We start from the raw sequence: 15,443 nt of genomic DNA, 5'->3' as shown, positions 1-15,443 counted from the left end.
TCAATAACTATTATTCTCCTAACGGCTTGTTCACACAAACGTGTGCTGCCCGTTGCCGTATTGCGAACCGTATTTGCGGATCCGCAATACGCAGGCACCATTCCGTGTGCATTCTGCATCACAGATGCGGACCCATTCACTTCAATGGGTCCGCAAATCCGGAGATGCGGAAAGGAAGCACGGAACGGAACACTACGGAGTGCTTCCTGGGGTTCCGCGCCTCCGCACAGCAAAAAGATAGAACATGCTCTATCTTTTTGCGGAACGGAGGGATCGCGGACCCATTCAAGTGAATGGGCCCACGATCCCCATGCGGCTGCCCCACGGACGGTGCCTGTGCATTGCGGAGCGCAATGTGCGGTCCACAGCACGGGCGCGGGCTTCACACGTTCGTTTGAACGAGCCCTAAGGGGGCTAGAACCTGGGATCTTTTGAATCCCTTACCATGGAAGGCCATCACAAGTGTCCAGGCTGCCATGGTAACTGATCGGAGCCCCGCAATTTGGTTTTGAGGGGGGTCAGTGCCGGTCTGGAAAACCGCGCAAACAGAAATCCTCGGCCGCGGGAGCTACAGCGCAGAAAACAAGGGGTGGAAGTTTCAGCGCAGATTTGTTCCGGTTCTCAGCACCGAATCTGCGCCCTCAAAAAATCTGAACATACCTTTAGGGTGCCTGCACACGGGTGCCGGTTTAGGGAGGGTTCACATGACGTTTTATGCCTTCGTTTGACATATACGTTGGAAGAAAAAGAATACAAAAAACGTAGCGCACCACGTTCTTGTATTCTGCAGAGTACAGTAAAAAAAAACGTATACGCATGGTGATGGATGCCACTGTATGGCATCCGTCTGAGGCATCCGTTTAACGTACACGTTTTTTGTATATGTTAAACTGGTGGGAAAACCTTGATGTTAACCCAGCCTTAGGGTCCATTCACACATCCGTATCCACAAAACACGGACACCGAGAATATGCGTTCCGCATTTTGCTGACTGCACATCGCCAGCACTATAATAGAATATGTCTAATTGCGGACAAGAACAGGACATGTTCTATTTTTTTCGGGAACGGAAATGCGGACCCGGAAGTGCGGATCCGCATTTCCGGATCCGGGCAGCACAGCGTGCGGCCCCATAGAAAAATTAATGGATCCGCAAATTCCGTTCCGCAAAATGCGGAACAGAATTGCGGACGTGTGAATGGATTCTTACAGGCAGAAGTTCCACGCAGATCTCCGCATGTTTCCACGTCAATATCTGCAGGCGTAACTCGCGGATTCGGATCCGCCCCATTGTGAAATCCGCACAAAGAATTGACCCGGCAGGTCAATATCTGCACGGAAAAATGAATCTCATACACTTTGCTGGTACTGTAATACGCTGCGGTTTTTCCACGCGAGAATCCGCACTTAAAAACTGTGCGTAATTCACAAGGGAAAAAAATGGCAGAAAAGAGCAGCGTTCACACAGCAATCCACTAAGGCCTCATGCACACGACCGTTTTTTCGGGTCCGCATCCGAGCCGGGTTGGGACCCTTTCGCTTCATTGGGGCCGCAAAAGATGCGGACACCACTCCGTGTGTTGTCCGCATCCGTCGCTCCGTTCCGAGGCCCTGCAAAAAAAAAAATCTAGCATGTCCTATTCTTGTCCGTTTTGCGGACAAGAATAGGCACGTCTACAATGGGCCGCCCGTTCCGTAAATTGCGGAAGGCACGTGGGCGGCGGTCCACAAAAAACAGCACAGTCGTAAATAAAAACCCTTGCCATATGGAATGAATAATACAAGTGTTTTTATTTTTTGTGGTGGTAAAATGCTAGAATGAATGCCCGAGACCCAAAAAACTATATTAATAAAAATGTCAGTAGCAAAAAAGTGAGCTTTTCCCCAAGAAAATCTGCCAAAAATGCCACAAAATTTTAAGAAAACGCCAGTAAAAACCTACAAGTCTGAACACTAGGAGCTCACATTCTCTTCACCTCATGTTCTTCCACACCAAGAACGCAGATAAAGCGCAACCCGTTTATTCTTTTATGCCCTATTATAATTCTTATATTTTTTATTATTTTATGCCCTATTCTTATATTTTTTGCTGCCCTAGAAGATGGCACGGTGACAGACAGTAGCCTGTGGGAGCTGAGGGGAGATAATGGCGGCGGGCGGGGCGCCGTCTGCCTCCTGCTCATAGGAGCGGCCGCGGCTGCGGGGAGTGACTGGGGGGCTGACGTCTAGTGCCCAGAACGTGGGAGACTGGCAATAGCAGCCGGAGCCGCTGTGCCACAAAGGACGCTCTCCAGCATGGCATCCAAGTGCCCGAAGTGTGACAAGACCGTGTACTTCGGTAAGGCGCCATTTCTGTCTTCTTGCGCGCTGTGTGTGCACCTGGCATCGCATGCCACCTGCTAGTGGCACATAGGAGGCAAATTCTGCTTTATCCGGGGATTTCTTCTCATGGTAGCTGGGTGTGACACTGCCATAGTGCCAGGCTGGCACAGCTGATGTCATTCATATGCTGTATGCCACTGTCTCAGACCATGAGGTAAATAAGCCTCATGCCTCCCTCACAGGTTGGTACCTCAGGCAGGATGCAGCGCCTGGCATCCGTCTCCATGGCAGTCCTGATAACTTGGCAGTGTACCATGATGTGCGTTTATAAAATAATAAAATGACCCAACGTGACATCGGAGGGTGTGGACGTGGACGCCATTATTCTATTTCATCAGGTTTACAAAGGGTTAATTTTATGAATTCAAATTATTATTTTTGTTCTGCTCGTAAAACATCGCTGCGCTGCGGTAATGAAGGTCTGGCGGCAGTCTGCAGGTAGTCGTGAGGTTGTGGCGGGCATGTCCTGGCAGCTGGGTGTGACTGGAGATTATGTGCGGCGCCCAAGCCACGCCGGGATCATGGGGGTTATCCAGAAACAGGCGCGACCAGGGCCATGTATGTGTGGACCACGGGAGCCAATGGAATGCTTTAACGGACGTTTATGGATGTGAACAAGTAGGCGCTCATCGCGGAGTAGACGCTTACATAGGAGATTGCACCCCGGAGTAGGCGCTCACACCACAGAGTAGGCGCTCACACCACGGAGTAGGCGCTCACACCACGGAGTAGGCGCTCACACCACGGAGTAGGCGCTTACACCACGGAGTAGGCGCTCACACCACAGAGTAGGCGCTCACACCACGGAGTAGGCGCTCACACCACGGAGTAGGCGCTCACACCACGGAGTAGGCGCTCATCGCGGAGTAGGCACTCACACCACAGAGTAGGCGCTCACACCACAGAGTAGGCGCTCATCGCGGAGTAGGCACTCACACCACAGAGTAGGCACTCACACCACAGAGTAGGCGCTCACACCACAGAGTAGGCGCTCATCGCGGAGTAGGCGCTCACACCACAGAGTAGGCACTCACACCACAGAGTAGGCGCTCACACCACAGAGTAGGCGCTCACACCACGGAATATGCTCTCACAGCATGGAGTAGGCGCTCACAGCATGGAGTAGGCGCTCACAGCATGGAGTAGGCGCTCACACCACAGAGTAGGCGCTCACACCACGGAATATGCTCTCACAGCATGGAGTAGGCGCTCACAGCATGGAGTAGGCGCTCACAGCATGGAGTAGGCGCTCACACCACAGAGTAGGCGCTCACACCACAGAGTAGGCGCTCACACCACGGAGTAGGCACTCACACCACGGAGTAGCCGCTCACACCATGGAATAGCCTCTCACAGCATGGAGTAGACGCTCACACTGCAGAGTAGGCACTCACTTCATGGAATAGGCACTCACACCGCGGAGAAGACGCTCACGCTGTGAAATAGAATAGGCGCTCACAGCATGGAGTAGGCGCTCACACCATGGAATAGGCTCTCACAGCATGAAGTAGACGCTCACACTGCAGAGTAGGCACTCACTTCATGGAATAGGCACTCACACCGCGGAGAAGACGCTCACGCTGTGAAATAGAATAGGCGCTCACAGCATGGAGTAGGCGCTCTCACGCAGAAGAATAGACACACCACGAAGTAGGTGCTCACACTGCGGAATATGTCCTCACGTTATGGAGTAGACACTCACGCTATGAAATAAAATAGGTACACGGCAGAGCAGGCACTCACGCAGCGGAATAGGCGCTCACTCCCGGCATTATTTCTCTATGTAACAGAGCAGTCCCTGTTGGTGGCTGGTAGGGACTGCAGCTGGCGCAGCTCATGTGCCAGTTTAGTGCCAGACGTGTGTTTTGGCGCAGTACGTTCCCTCGGATGCTTGCTCCCAATCCATAGGGCTCCATTTAACAGTTCTGGGGGGTTGTGTGATATAAAGCCCAAGCACAGTAGGTTCATCCTGCCGCAGTTGTGCCACTTGTTGCCATTCCCTAAAGTGCGCCTATAGGTTACACAGCAGTGAAGTTTATGTAGACTTAGCTGCACTTCTGCAATGAAATCCACCGGTTACTTGTGGGTTTTCATGCGGATTTGCCCTGGATATCAATCACCCCTTGCATTGGAAAGAATGACATCTGAAAATCCTCACCGCAGGTCAATGTCTGCACCATGTACAGGAGATCTCTTCTACTGGGATTATACTGCCGATTCTCTGCACAGATATCACCTTATAGGCACTTGTCTCCTAATCAGGTGTTCTCATTATTTATCGTTGTCCCCTTTTTAAAATCTCATCCACTTTGCCGCTCCTGTAAATGCTGCAGGTCTTCCACAGTGAACAATGCACAAATAGTGTGCTCTGTGCTGTGGAGAGGAATACATTGGGGGGGATCTGACAAGAGTGAAGCCCCGCCCACTATCGCCCCCTGCTGGTTATCCTCCTGGTCCACCTTCTCCTGCATTCAGTGGTGGACTCAGGGCTGCCCTCACATGAGGCAGATTTGGTTGCAGAAAATTTCTGAGACTGAAAATCATTTCCATTTATCTGAACGAGGCTTAGAGAAGTCTATGTGCTTCCCGCCAAACAACCCCAGATGAATGGGACTGATCTCAGGTGCGGAAATTATCAGCAACAAAATCTGCTGTGTGTGAAAGTGCGCCAACATGCGTCCTCTACTCTCAGTGCTGATGTAGTCAATCACTCCGGATGTCCTTCCTTCCTTGCTTTCCTCCCTCCTTTCCTTCTCTTCCGTCCTTCTTCTCTCCCCTCCCTTCCTCTGTCCCTTCTGTCCTTCCTTCCCTCCGTCCCTTCTGTCCTTCCTTCCCTCCCTCCCTTTCCTTCCTCCTTTTCCCTGGGTCCTTTCTTCCTCCCTCCCTCCTTCTTTCCTTCCTTCATCCCTACCTTCCTCCCTCTCTCCCTTCCTTCCTCCCTCATTTCCTCCCTCCTTCTTTCCTTCCTTCATCCCTCCCTTCCTTCCTCCCTCCCTTCTGCCCTTCTTTCCTCCCTCCCTCCCTTCCCTCCCTTCTGTCCTTCCTTCCCTCATTTCCTCCCTTCTGTCCTTCCTTCCTTTCTCCCTCCCTACTTTACTTCTTTCCTTTCTTACTTCCCCTTCTGTCCTTCCTTCCCTCATTTCCTCGCTCCCTCCTTCTTTCCTTCCTCCATCCCTACCTTCCTCCCTCTCTCCCTTCCTTCTTTCTTTCCTCCCTCCCTTCTGTCCTTCCTTACTTCTTTCCTTTCTTACTTCCCCTTCTGTCCTTCCTTCCCTCATTTCCTTGCTCCCTCCTTCTTTCCCTCCTTCATCCCTTCCTCCCTCCCTTCTTTCCTTACTTCCTTCCCCTTCTGTCCTTCCTTTCCTTTCTTCCCTCATTTCCTCCATCCTTCATCCCTTACTTCTGCCCTCCTTCCCTCTCTTCCTTCCTTCCTTCCTTCCTTCCTCCCCTCCCTTCTTTCCTTCCTTCCCTCCTTTCTTTCTTCCCCTTCTGTCCTTCCTTTCCTTCCTTCCCTCATTTCCTCCCCTCCTTCTTTCCTTCCTTTATCCCTTCCTCCCTCCCTTCTGCCCTTCTTTTTTCCCTCCCTTCCTTCCCTCCCTTCTGTCCTTCCTTTCCATCCTTCCCTCATTTCCTCCCTCCCTTCTGTCCTTCTTTCCTTTCTTCCTTCCCCTTCTGTCCTTCCTTTCCTTCCTTCATTCCTACCTTCCTCCCTCTTTGCCTTCCTTCCTACCTTCTGTCCTTCCTCCCTCCCTCCCTTCTTTCCTTCTTCCCTTCCTTCCCCTTCTGTCCTTCATTTCCTTCTTTCCCTCATTTCCTCCCTCCCTCCCCTTCTTCTAAATTCCTACATGTATATAGCTATATCTCTCTGTAGACAGTGGAGAAGGGGGCATTACATACATATGTATCTCTATGGCTATATGTGAGGGTCTATTTTCTATGCAGAGGAGGAAGGGGTTAACAGGAGCTAATGGCAGTGCATCCTGGGAGATGCGGGTACTTGATGAGCTGCCGCCCACCTACAGAAAGGGAAGAAAGTCCTCCAGATAAGTGAGTAGATATTAAGGCCCTCACATTAGGATGGGGACGCCTTTATGTCACTTTGGTTTTATGTGATTCCTGCGTGATGTCACTGTAGCATTAATATTACCATCACTATTACTATCTTCTTGTTAAAGGGATAGTCTCCTGTCCACTCCCAGTCTGCAAATCCCTGTCCCTTGGTTTTGTACCAGTTATGTGCAGTGTAATTCTCCACCGTCCCCTGAGACATAATTACAATACTCCTTGAGGTCAGTCCTCTGCTCCTTGGGAGGAGGATGTATAGGACGTAGTCATTTCTTAATGGGTTTTGCTCCGTGCTGCCAGATAACTGGAGAGGAGCGATCGGCTGTACTGGGAATCACAAGGTTTTCTTCCACCAGAGCCCTTCATCCAAGGAACCAGAGATCTCATTATACACGTCTGTGATGAGGGTGGGAGTCCGGCCAGTAAAGCCTCACCCGCTCACCAGTGTTCTCTGCGGGCAGCACACGCCCCCGCTCATCAGTGTTCTCTGCGGGCAGCACACGCCCCCGCTCATCAGTGTTCTCTGCGGGCAGCACACGCCCCCGCTCATCAGTGTTCTCTGCGGGCAGCACACGTCCCCGCTCATCAGTGTTCTCTGCGGGCAGCACACGTCCCCGCTCATCAGTGTTCTCTGCAGGCAGCACACGTCCCCGCTCATCAGTGTTCTCTGCGGGCAGCACACGTCCCCGCTCATCAGTGTTCTGGCACGGTCCGTGTTTTCAGCACAGATGCGCGCTCTATTTTGTCCGTATTCACGGATCCATCACGTCCATTATAGTCTATTGGTCCAACGGGCCAGTTTGCTCCTGGGGCCCCTGAGAAATCCTGCTGTAAACGAGAATTTGATTTATGGGACGGCTGATGGCCACTCCGTTCCCAGCACTCTGATCCCTGCTAGGCCTGCCGTTCATCTCCACATGACCTCTGCAGCCAGTCACTGTCCTCGGTGGTTGCAAAAGCGTGAATGACCAGTGATTGGCTGCAGCGGTCACGCGTTGCTGACATGACCATGCTACCCAGAACCCAGCCGCTATGCTAGGTAAGTGATCATATATTCTTTATTGCAAGGGCACCCCAAGCGTTGTCCAGTGTCCTCCTGCAGCCGGACAACCCCTTTCATTCTCAGCTGTTTCATGAATGGAGACGTCTCCTGAACAGAGCACGGCTTATGATGGAAAACATAGAACCTGCGCCAGTACAAGTACCAACTAACCCCGGAGGGACGGGACCAGGAAAAGAGGGTACAATCAGTCCTTTCTTTTTTTGTAATACCTACTTTTGTTTTTGTGGTTTGGCCATAAATTAACGTGGCTGCCAAATATTACATTATAGTGAATGGAATTTAGAGATTTTTTGTTCACACCAACATCATGCCCTATGCCTGCTCCACCTCCTACATGTGGTGCCAGGGATATACCCTATTAGGACTGCGGAGACAATCTGTAAACCTGCAGGTACCATATATTGCACTAAGGGTCCATTCACACATCCGTGTGTGTTTTGCGGATCCACGGATCCGCAAAACACGGACAGCGGCAATGTGCGTTCCGCATTTTGCAGAACGCACATTGCCGGCACTAAGAGAATATGCCTATATAAGAATAGGACAGGTTCTATTTTTTTCAGGATCGGAATTGCGGACCTGGAAGTGCGGGTCCACAATTCTGGATCGGGCCGCACATCGTGCGGCCCCATAGAAATGTATGGGTCCGCAAAATGCGGAATGGAATTGCAGATGTGTGAATGGAGCCTTAAGATGTCATTTCACAATGTTTTATGCCTGGTGCAGGGCCTGAGGAGGGAGGTGGGAAAGAGACAACCCCTCAATCTTGCCCCTCACACCCTGCACAAGGCATAATCCAGTTTTGGCACGAAGGGCATACACAAATTCCTTCAGTATTCCCCAGACACTCCCAGTCAATGCAAAATGCAAAGTACAACTCCCGAGACAAATGTCAATTTTTTTTATGACGTCCATTCTGAACATCATATTCATCAATGTATTTACACTAGGCAGCCACCACTAGGGGGAGCTCAGTCCATAGGAATTTATACTGTTACTATTGATATCAATGGAAGCTGTAAATATATATATATATATATATATACAGTACAGACCAAAAGTTTGGACACACCTTCTCATTCAAAGAGTTTTCTTTATTTTCATGACTATGAAGGCATCAAAACTATGAATTAACACATGTGGAATTATATACATAACAAACAAGTGTGAAACAACTGAAAATATGTCATATTCTAGGTTCTTCAAAGTAGCCACCTTTTGCTTTGATTACTGCTTTGCACACTCTTGGCATTCTCTTGATGAGCTTCAAGAGGTAGTCCCCTGAAATGGTTTTCACTACACAGGTGTGCCCTGTCAGGGTTAATAAGTGGGATTTCTTGCCTTATAAATGGGGTTGGGACCATCAGTGGCGTTGAGGAGAAGTCAGGTGGATACACAGCTGATAGTCCTACTGAATAGACTGTTAGAATTTGTATTAGGGCAAGAAAAAAGCAGCTAAGTAAAGAAAAACGAGTGGCCATCATTACTTTAAGAAATGAAGGTCAGTCAGTCGGCCGAAAAATTGGGAAAACTTTGAAAGTAAGGGCTATTTGACCATGAAGGAGAGTGATGGGGTGCTGCGCCAGATGACCTGGCCTCCACAGTCACCGGACCTGAACCCAATCGAGATGGTTTGGGGTGAGCTGGACCGCAGAGTGTAGGCAAAAGGGCCAACAAGTGCTAAGCATCTCTGGGAACTCCTTCAAGACTGTTGGAAGACCATTTCAGGGGACTACCTCTTGAAGCTCATCAAGAGAATGCCAAGAGTGTGCAAAGCAGTAATCAAAGCAAAAGGTGGCTACTTTGAAGAACCTAGAATGACATATTTTCAGTTGTTTCACACTTGTTTGTTATGTATATAATTCCACATGTGTTAATTCATAGTTTTGATGCCTTCATAGTCATGAAGATAAAGAAAACTCTTTGAATGAGAAGGTGTGTCCAAACTTTTGGTCTGTACTGTATATATTTTTGCACTGAGCTCCCCCTAGTGGTGGCTGCTGGAACAGGATAAGCAGTTCAGCTGTGGGCCCCACAGTAGTCATGTGATCTGCCTCCATGATAGGTACACCACAGCACCTTCAACTCTCATCGCCCCTGAGTGTAAGGTGTATATATAGATCCCATATACTTTCTATGGATCTCCACACGCTCAGATGAAGGCTGAAGGGGCAGAGCGCTCAGAGCAGCCTTCTTGTCTTAGAGGTTTAGGGGCCCTTCTTTATTATAGGGCCTTATAAATACTAGATTGACAGGGGAGCTCTTAAAGCACTGTCATAAAGACATTTAGGAGGTCCTGTACCGTAAGACCCCCACCGGTGACTGGAAGGGGGGCATTGTCATGCACGGTTTCACTGCCCTCTGTAAGCATTGCTAACATTTTGCTTGAGGTAGAATTTATTAAGACTGGCATTTCACACGGTAATTAAAAATGCGCTGGAATTTATTGCACCTAGAGGCACTGGTCGCTTTATGAATTTGGCCCATCTTCTGACAGTCCATGCGCCAGAAAATCAAATCTGTGCCATCTATAAGCTGGTATATATTTACTCTATAGTTTACGCCAGTTTATAGCATAATTTGTAGTTAATCTGTTGGGTTGTGAGAGGCAACGCCCCTCCTGTTATGTACCACCCCCCTGCAGTTTTTATGTGCTGCCTTCGATAAAACCCCTTCATGGTGCTTTGAAGACCCCCTACGTTTTTTTTGTTTTTCTTTCCCACAGGTATATTATAACAAGCTGTGTTACCCCGAAACAGCTGTCTGTCTGCGGCTCTGGCTGGGCCACAATCCTAGGTAATGCCTCAAGGCCTGTTTAGAGGGTCACACATCATCTTATAGGCTAGCTACATTCCAGCTGGGGGAACAATAGGCTCATCTGTCTACAGCAGTCCCATAGAAATGAATGAAGTGGTGGACCGACATGGGCACTGCCACATTCAGAGAGGGGACTCTGTACACCTGTAAAAACAGTAGCGTGACCTCAAGCCAGTCCTGTTTTCTGTGGAGAGCAGCTTGTCGGAAGCTTAAAACCGATTACCCTGCCATGTCCGCCCCGATCATTTTACAGTGCTCCAGATCGGGCGGATGTGCCATCACTGATCCTTGTCTACGTAGCAGTGCCTCTATGGCTTCTGACAATCCTATGGCTTAGCTGCAGGGTGTCACTAGTGTCCTTTTTTTTTGGGGGGGGGGGGGGGGGACAGATAGTACCCCCCCTTCAAATCCTGACTTTGGCCTCTCACCCAGTTAAGCCAGTACTCCCTGATCTGCACTAATGAGGGGCAATCACCCCGAAACCTCTGTCTGCAGATGAGATGCTGGCTTATTTAATATCCGAGTCATGTCTCAAGGCCTAGTTAAAGGGTGGGACACTGACTTATAGGATAGCTGCCTTACATCTGGTGGCATCACAGGCAGTGTCCTTTGTCGGGGCTTGGTCGGGGATAATACCACAGCTTAATCCAGAATAACCAACGTGGAATAATGAAGAATTTGTAAGCAGGAATTCTCCTGTCTTCATCTGAGGGTTAGTGACACATACGTGGGATGAGATAGAAATACGGGCACCTCGGAGCTGTCTCTTATCTCAGGAATTCGAACTATGAACTTCAACATTAGAAGAGCTCATTCCATAGGAGAGTGCGGACATCCAGGCTGATGGAGGACACACCACCAGAATACACTTAGCACAACGGCCACCTTCCAGGGGTTTCTCATATGGTCTCTTGAAATATCATCTGAGTTACAATCAATGCTAATTTGTAGTGGATTCTCCTTATTAAATGACTTGTCCCTCTATAAAGCTAGAATTCCTATTCCCATCATATGTTCTAGTATATCGCTGTGGTTGGTAAAGAACCAGTCCCAAGGCTGAAGGTATCGAGTTGCGTTCGGCTTTTTCCTTGCACAGTGCTTCTCCCATCGATCCGCAGCCCTGCTGTATTCAGGTGCATGGAGGGATATTGCAGTTGCCTTCATAGCTCCGTTATGTAGGGAAAACTGTAGCGAAGCCCAGACCCTGTCCATCGTGAGCTTCAAGGAAGGTCCTGCTAGGTAGACCTTCACCGATCAGGAAGTGGTGGCCTATTACAGCTGGATGTCATCTCTATATGTCTTCTCTAATGGTGTAGAAACCAGGTGTTGGACTGACAGTGATCACTCTTTATGGCGGGGGATAAACTAATTCTTTGGGTTGGAGATTGTAGGATCTTCATGTTTAACCTTGACATCAATGCTAACATTTTTCACCATCTGACCGACAGACTATTTGGCTTTTGGTGTAGTGATTGCAAGTACATGCTAAGTACACATGCGGGCTGTAGGCAGTGTAACGACCTATGTTACAGGGAATGCAGTCTGTTTGCTGGAATGTTTACATTGCTGTAGTGCTTACTTTACCTACACGCTATATACACTGTTAGCTTGTCCGGATTAAAAATACAACTCTGTCCTCCGGCTCCAGCTGGGCACACACGTGGAGATTAGGGAGCTGCATGGACAGATGTTTAGGGGGTCGACCATGTTCTGCTTTTCCTTGTGAGCATCTGACTCCAGTGCAGTCTGCAGGCAGCATGTTATAGAGCAGGAGAAGTTGAACAGATGTTTATATAGTAGGGAGAGATTTAGTAAAAAGTGTTTTTTATTCATATAAACCTTAGCTTTTTTTATATTTTTAGGAGTCATGTTGGTACCTTTCAGTAGGCTCCCTGATTGATGGGGTAGGGAGGGATAACATGCATAAAAGTCTATGTTACCCCTTCCCCTGGAGTCATCCACAGTTATACAGGAGGATCTATACCTCCCATCTACCTGCAGTCTGTCAGCATATCCCCTACTGTCTTCCCCTACTGTTCATTGCATTGCTACCCCCAACCAGAAGGGTCTCATTTGCCTGGGACCATTGTGTCTCCCGGACCGTCCAACACTGGACTACCCCTCCAGTGTAACACTGCATCCTACACCAGGATAGCAGCACACAAGCTTCTCAGCTTGTCTTTCTTTCTCCAGTGTGCTACTGAGCCCCAGGCTAGATACCTGTGGCTCACTACCCCCCTGTCTTCCTGCAGTCCTTCCCTGAAGAGTCACGGACAGAAACGTGCCACGTCGGGAGACCTCTGGAAGCATTGTTCATCAACTATCCACTGGCATAACTTCTGTAGGTTGTAGGGCAAGGTCCACCTTAGGGACAGGCTACCGGACGGGGTCGTCTTTTTCAAGGCGAGTGCTCCGTATAGATAGGTAGCAGTATAATAGCCCCCTTCACCTTAGGTAGGGCTAGTTTAGGAATCCTCCTAGTGCTCCTCTTTACGGTTCCATTGTTACAGCACCCATTCCCGAACGGCTTGGTCATCACGTTTCCTGTCTCCTACCCGAGGACCTCTCCCACCACCTACAAAGGGTCTGGTAAGACTGTTCACGTCTCCCCGGACGGAACAGTATTTTGTCTTTACCAGCCGGGTACCATTCCCTTGGTCCCTATGTGTATGTATGTCTCAATTTATGTAGTGAGTTTTATTAATCTGATATTTTTGACATTATTAAAAGTTACATTTTAAATAACGATACTCCCCCCTCCTGCCATAGGGGCCCATTGTCTGTCTTCCCTCTTCCTCTCCATGCCGGCTGAGACCATGGCCGGCTGAAGGAGGAGAGCAACCACCCATTGTATCTCAGTCTGTACAGCAGCTAGAGATATTACTGAAAAGATCTCATTCATGACCTGGTTATTAAAGGCTCAATCTCTGGCTATATTGCAGTTTGCACCGCAATCCTAGTCTTGTTTCAAAGATTAGCCTTAGGCCCCTTGCAGACGAGCGTGTCCGGATGCATCCCGGTGCATTGTGGAAAACCCGCGCGAGTAGGTACGCAATTGCAGTTGCAACATGGTTATAAGGGAAAATAATAGCATTCTGAATACAGAATGCATAGTACAACATAGAAACATAGAAACATAGAATGTGTCGGCAGATAAGAACCATTTGGCCCATCTAGTCTGCCCAATATACTGAATACTATGGATAGCCCCCGGCCCTATCTTATATGAAGGATGGCCTTATGCCTATCCCATGCATGCTTAAACCCCTTCACTGTATTTGCAGCTACCACTTCTGCAGGAAGGCTATTCCATGCATCCACTACTATCTCAGTAAAGTAATACTTCCTTATATTACTTTTAAACCTTTGCCCCTCTAATTTAAAACTGTGTCCTCTTGTGGTAGTTTTTCTTCTTTTAAATATGCTCTCTTCCTTTACCGAGTTGATTCCCTTTATGTATTTAAAAGTTTCTATCATATCCCCTCTGTCTCTTCTTTCTTCCAAGCTATACATGTTAAGGTCCTTTAACCTTTCCTGGTAAGTTTTATCCTGCAATCCATGTACTACAATAGGGCTGGAGGGGTTAAAAAAAAAAAAAAGAAATTTTTTTAACTCACCTTAATCAACTTGTTCGCGCAGCCGGCATCTCTTCTGTCTTCATCTGTGAGCAATAGGACCTTTGATGAAGTCACTGCGTTCATCACTTGGTCCATCACATGGTGATGGATCATGTGATGAGCGTAGTGACGTCATCAAAGGTCCTATTGCTCACAGATGAAGATAGAAGAGATGCCGGCTGCGCGAACAAGTGGATTAAGGTGAGTTAAATTATTATTATTATTTTTTTAACCCCTCCAGCCCTATTGTACTATGCATTCTGTATTCTTAGTTTTTTATCAAATTTTTGGGGAGGTGAAGTCACAAAAAAAACTGTTTGGTGTAATTTTTCTATTTTTTTTATACTGTTTACTTGATGGGGTAGATCATGTGATATCTTTATAGATCCGGTCATTACGGACGCAGTGATGCCAAATATGTCTATTTTTTTTTTTTTTACGTTTTACACAATAAAAACTTTTTTAATAAAAAAAATCATGTTTTTGTGTTGCCATTTTCTTAGAGCCATATTTTTTAAATTTTTCTGGCTATAGTCACGTGTGAGGGCTTGTTTTTTGCGGGACGAGGTGAAGTTATTATTGCTACGATTTTGGGATACATACGACTTTTTGATTGATTAACATTATTATTATGTTTTTTGGGAGGTGAGCTCACTAAAAAAATCTGTTTTTATTTTTCCATGGTATTCACCTGATGGAGTAGATCATATGATATTATTATAGAGCCGGTCGTTGTGGACGCGGTGATACCAAATATGTCTATTTTATTTTTTTGTTCTATTCTTAACATTTTTTAAATAACGGATTTGGGGGGGTGGGAAATTATTATTATTCATTTTTTTTTTAAACACTTAATTTTTATTTATTTATTTTTTATTTTACACTTTGTGCCCCCCATAAGGTCAAACAAGACCTCCGGGGGACATTTGACTTCACTTTTTTTTTTTCACTATTGATTTCTCCTGTAACTGGGGCTGACATATTAGCTCCTCCTGCTCAATAACCTTCTGCCTGCAGATTGCACTGGTGACAGGGTCCCTTTAAATAATACGCATACAGGTTCTTAGGCCTCAAATGTGGATACTGGGCTAAAATATCCCAAGCACCCAAGAATGATGAGTACAATATACATTACAGGCTGTGTGTGAAGGTGGACTGGGAATATGGCTTGTAATGTGTCGCATATTAGGGTAGCGGGCTCCTTTGGCCCCTGACTAGCTGTAAAAACCAGCATCGGTCTATTATGTATCTGAACTGTTTGATTTCCTTGGAAATTGCATCTTAGCTTTACATCTGCGGCTGCCTTAAAATAGCCGTGCTGACAGTTGCTGCAAGATGATGTCTGTGGTTTTTGGCACTGGTTTGTGAAGCTGCTACGAAACTACTGTCCAACTCAGATAAATATAAAACCCCACAAAAAAAATGTTAAATTCTATTCTCAAAGCTACATTTTTTTCTTTTTGTGACCATGTCAAATATTTTCTCAGGAAAAAAGAGCC

General features: G+C 47.5%; 1 protein-coding gene across 1 annotated transcript in view; it reads left to right on the top strand.

The window, feature by feature from the left end:
- The first annotated feature begins 2,203 nt into the window (after window positions 1-2,203).
- The window catches only part of CRIP2 (cysteine rich protein 2), a 60,161-nt gene continuing 46,921 nt past the window's right edge, over window positions 2,204-15,443 (top strand). Inside the window, exon 1 of the mRNA XM_040410863.1 lies at window positions 2,204-2,338. Within this exon, the coding sequence (XP_040266797.1) occupies window positions 2,296-2,338 (43 nt within the window). The 5' untranslated portion in view covers window positions 2,204-2,295. The remainder of the gene's footprint in view (window positions 2,339-15,443) is intronic.

This window comes from Bufo bufo, chromosome 11, assembly GCF_905171765.1.
Source record: "Bufo bufo chromosome 11, aBufBuf1.1, whole genome shotgun sequence".
In the NCBI taxonomy this organism is placed as follows: Eukaryota; Metazoa; Chordata; class Amphibia; order Anura; family Bufonidae; genus Bufo; species Bufo bufo.
This window is presented reverse-complemented; position numbering and strand designations above follow the sequence as displayed.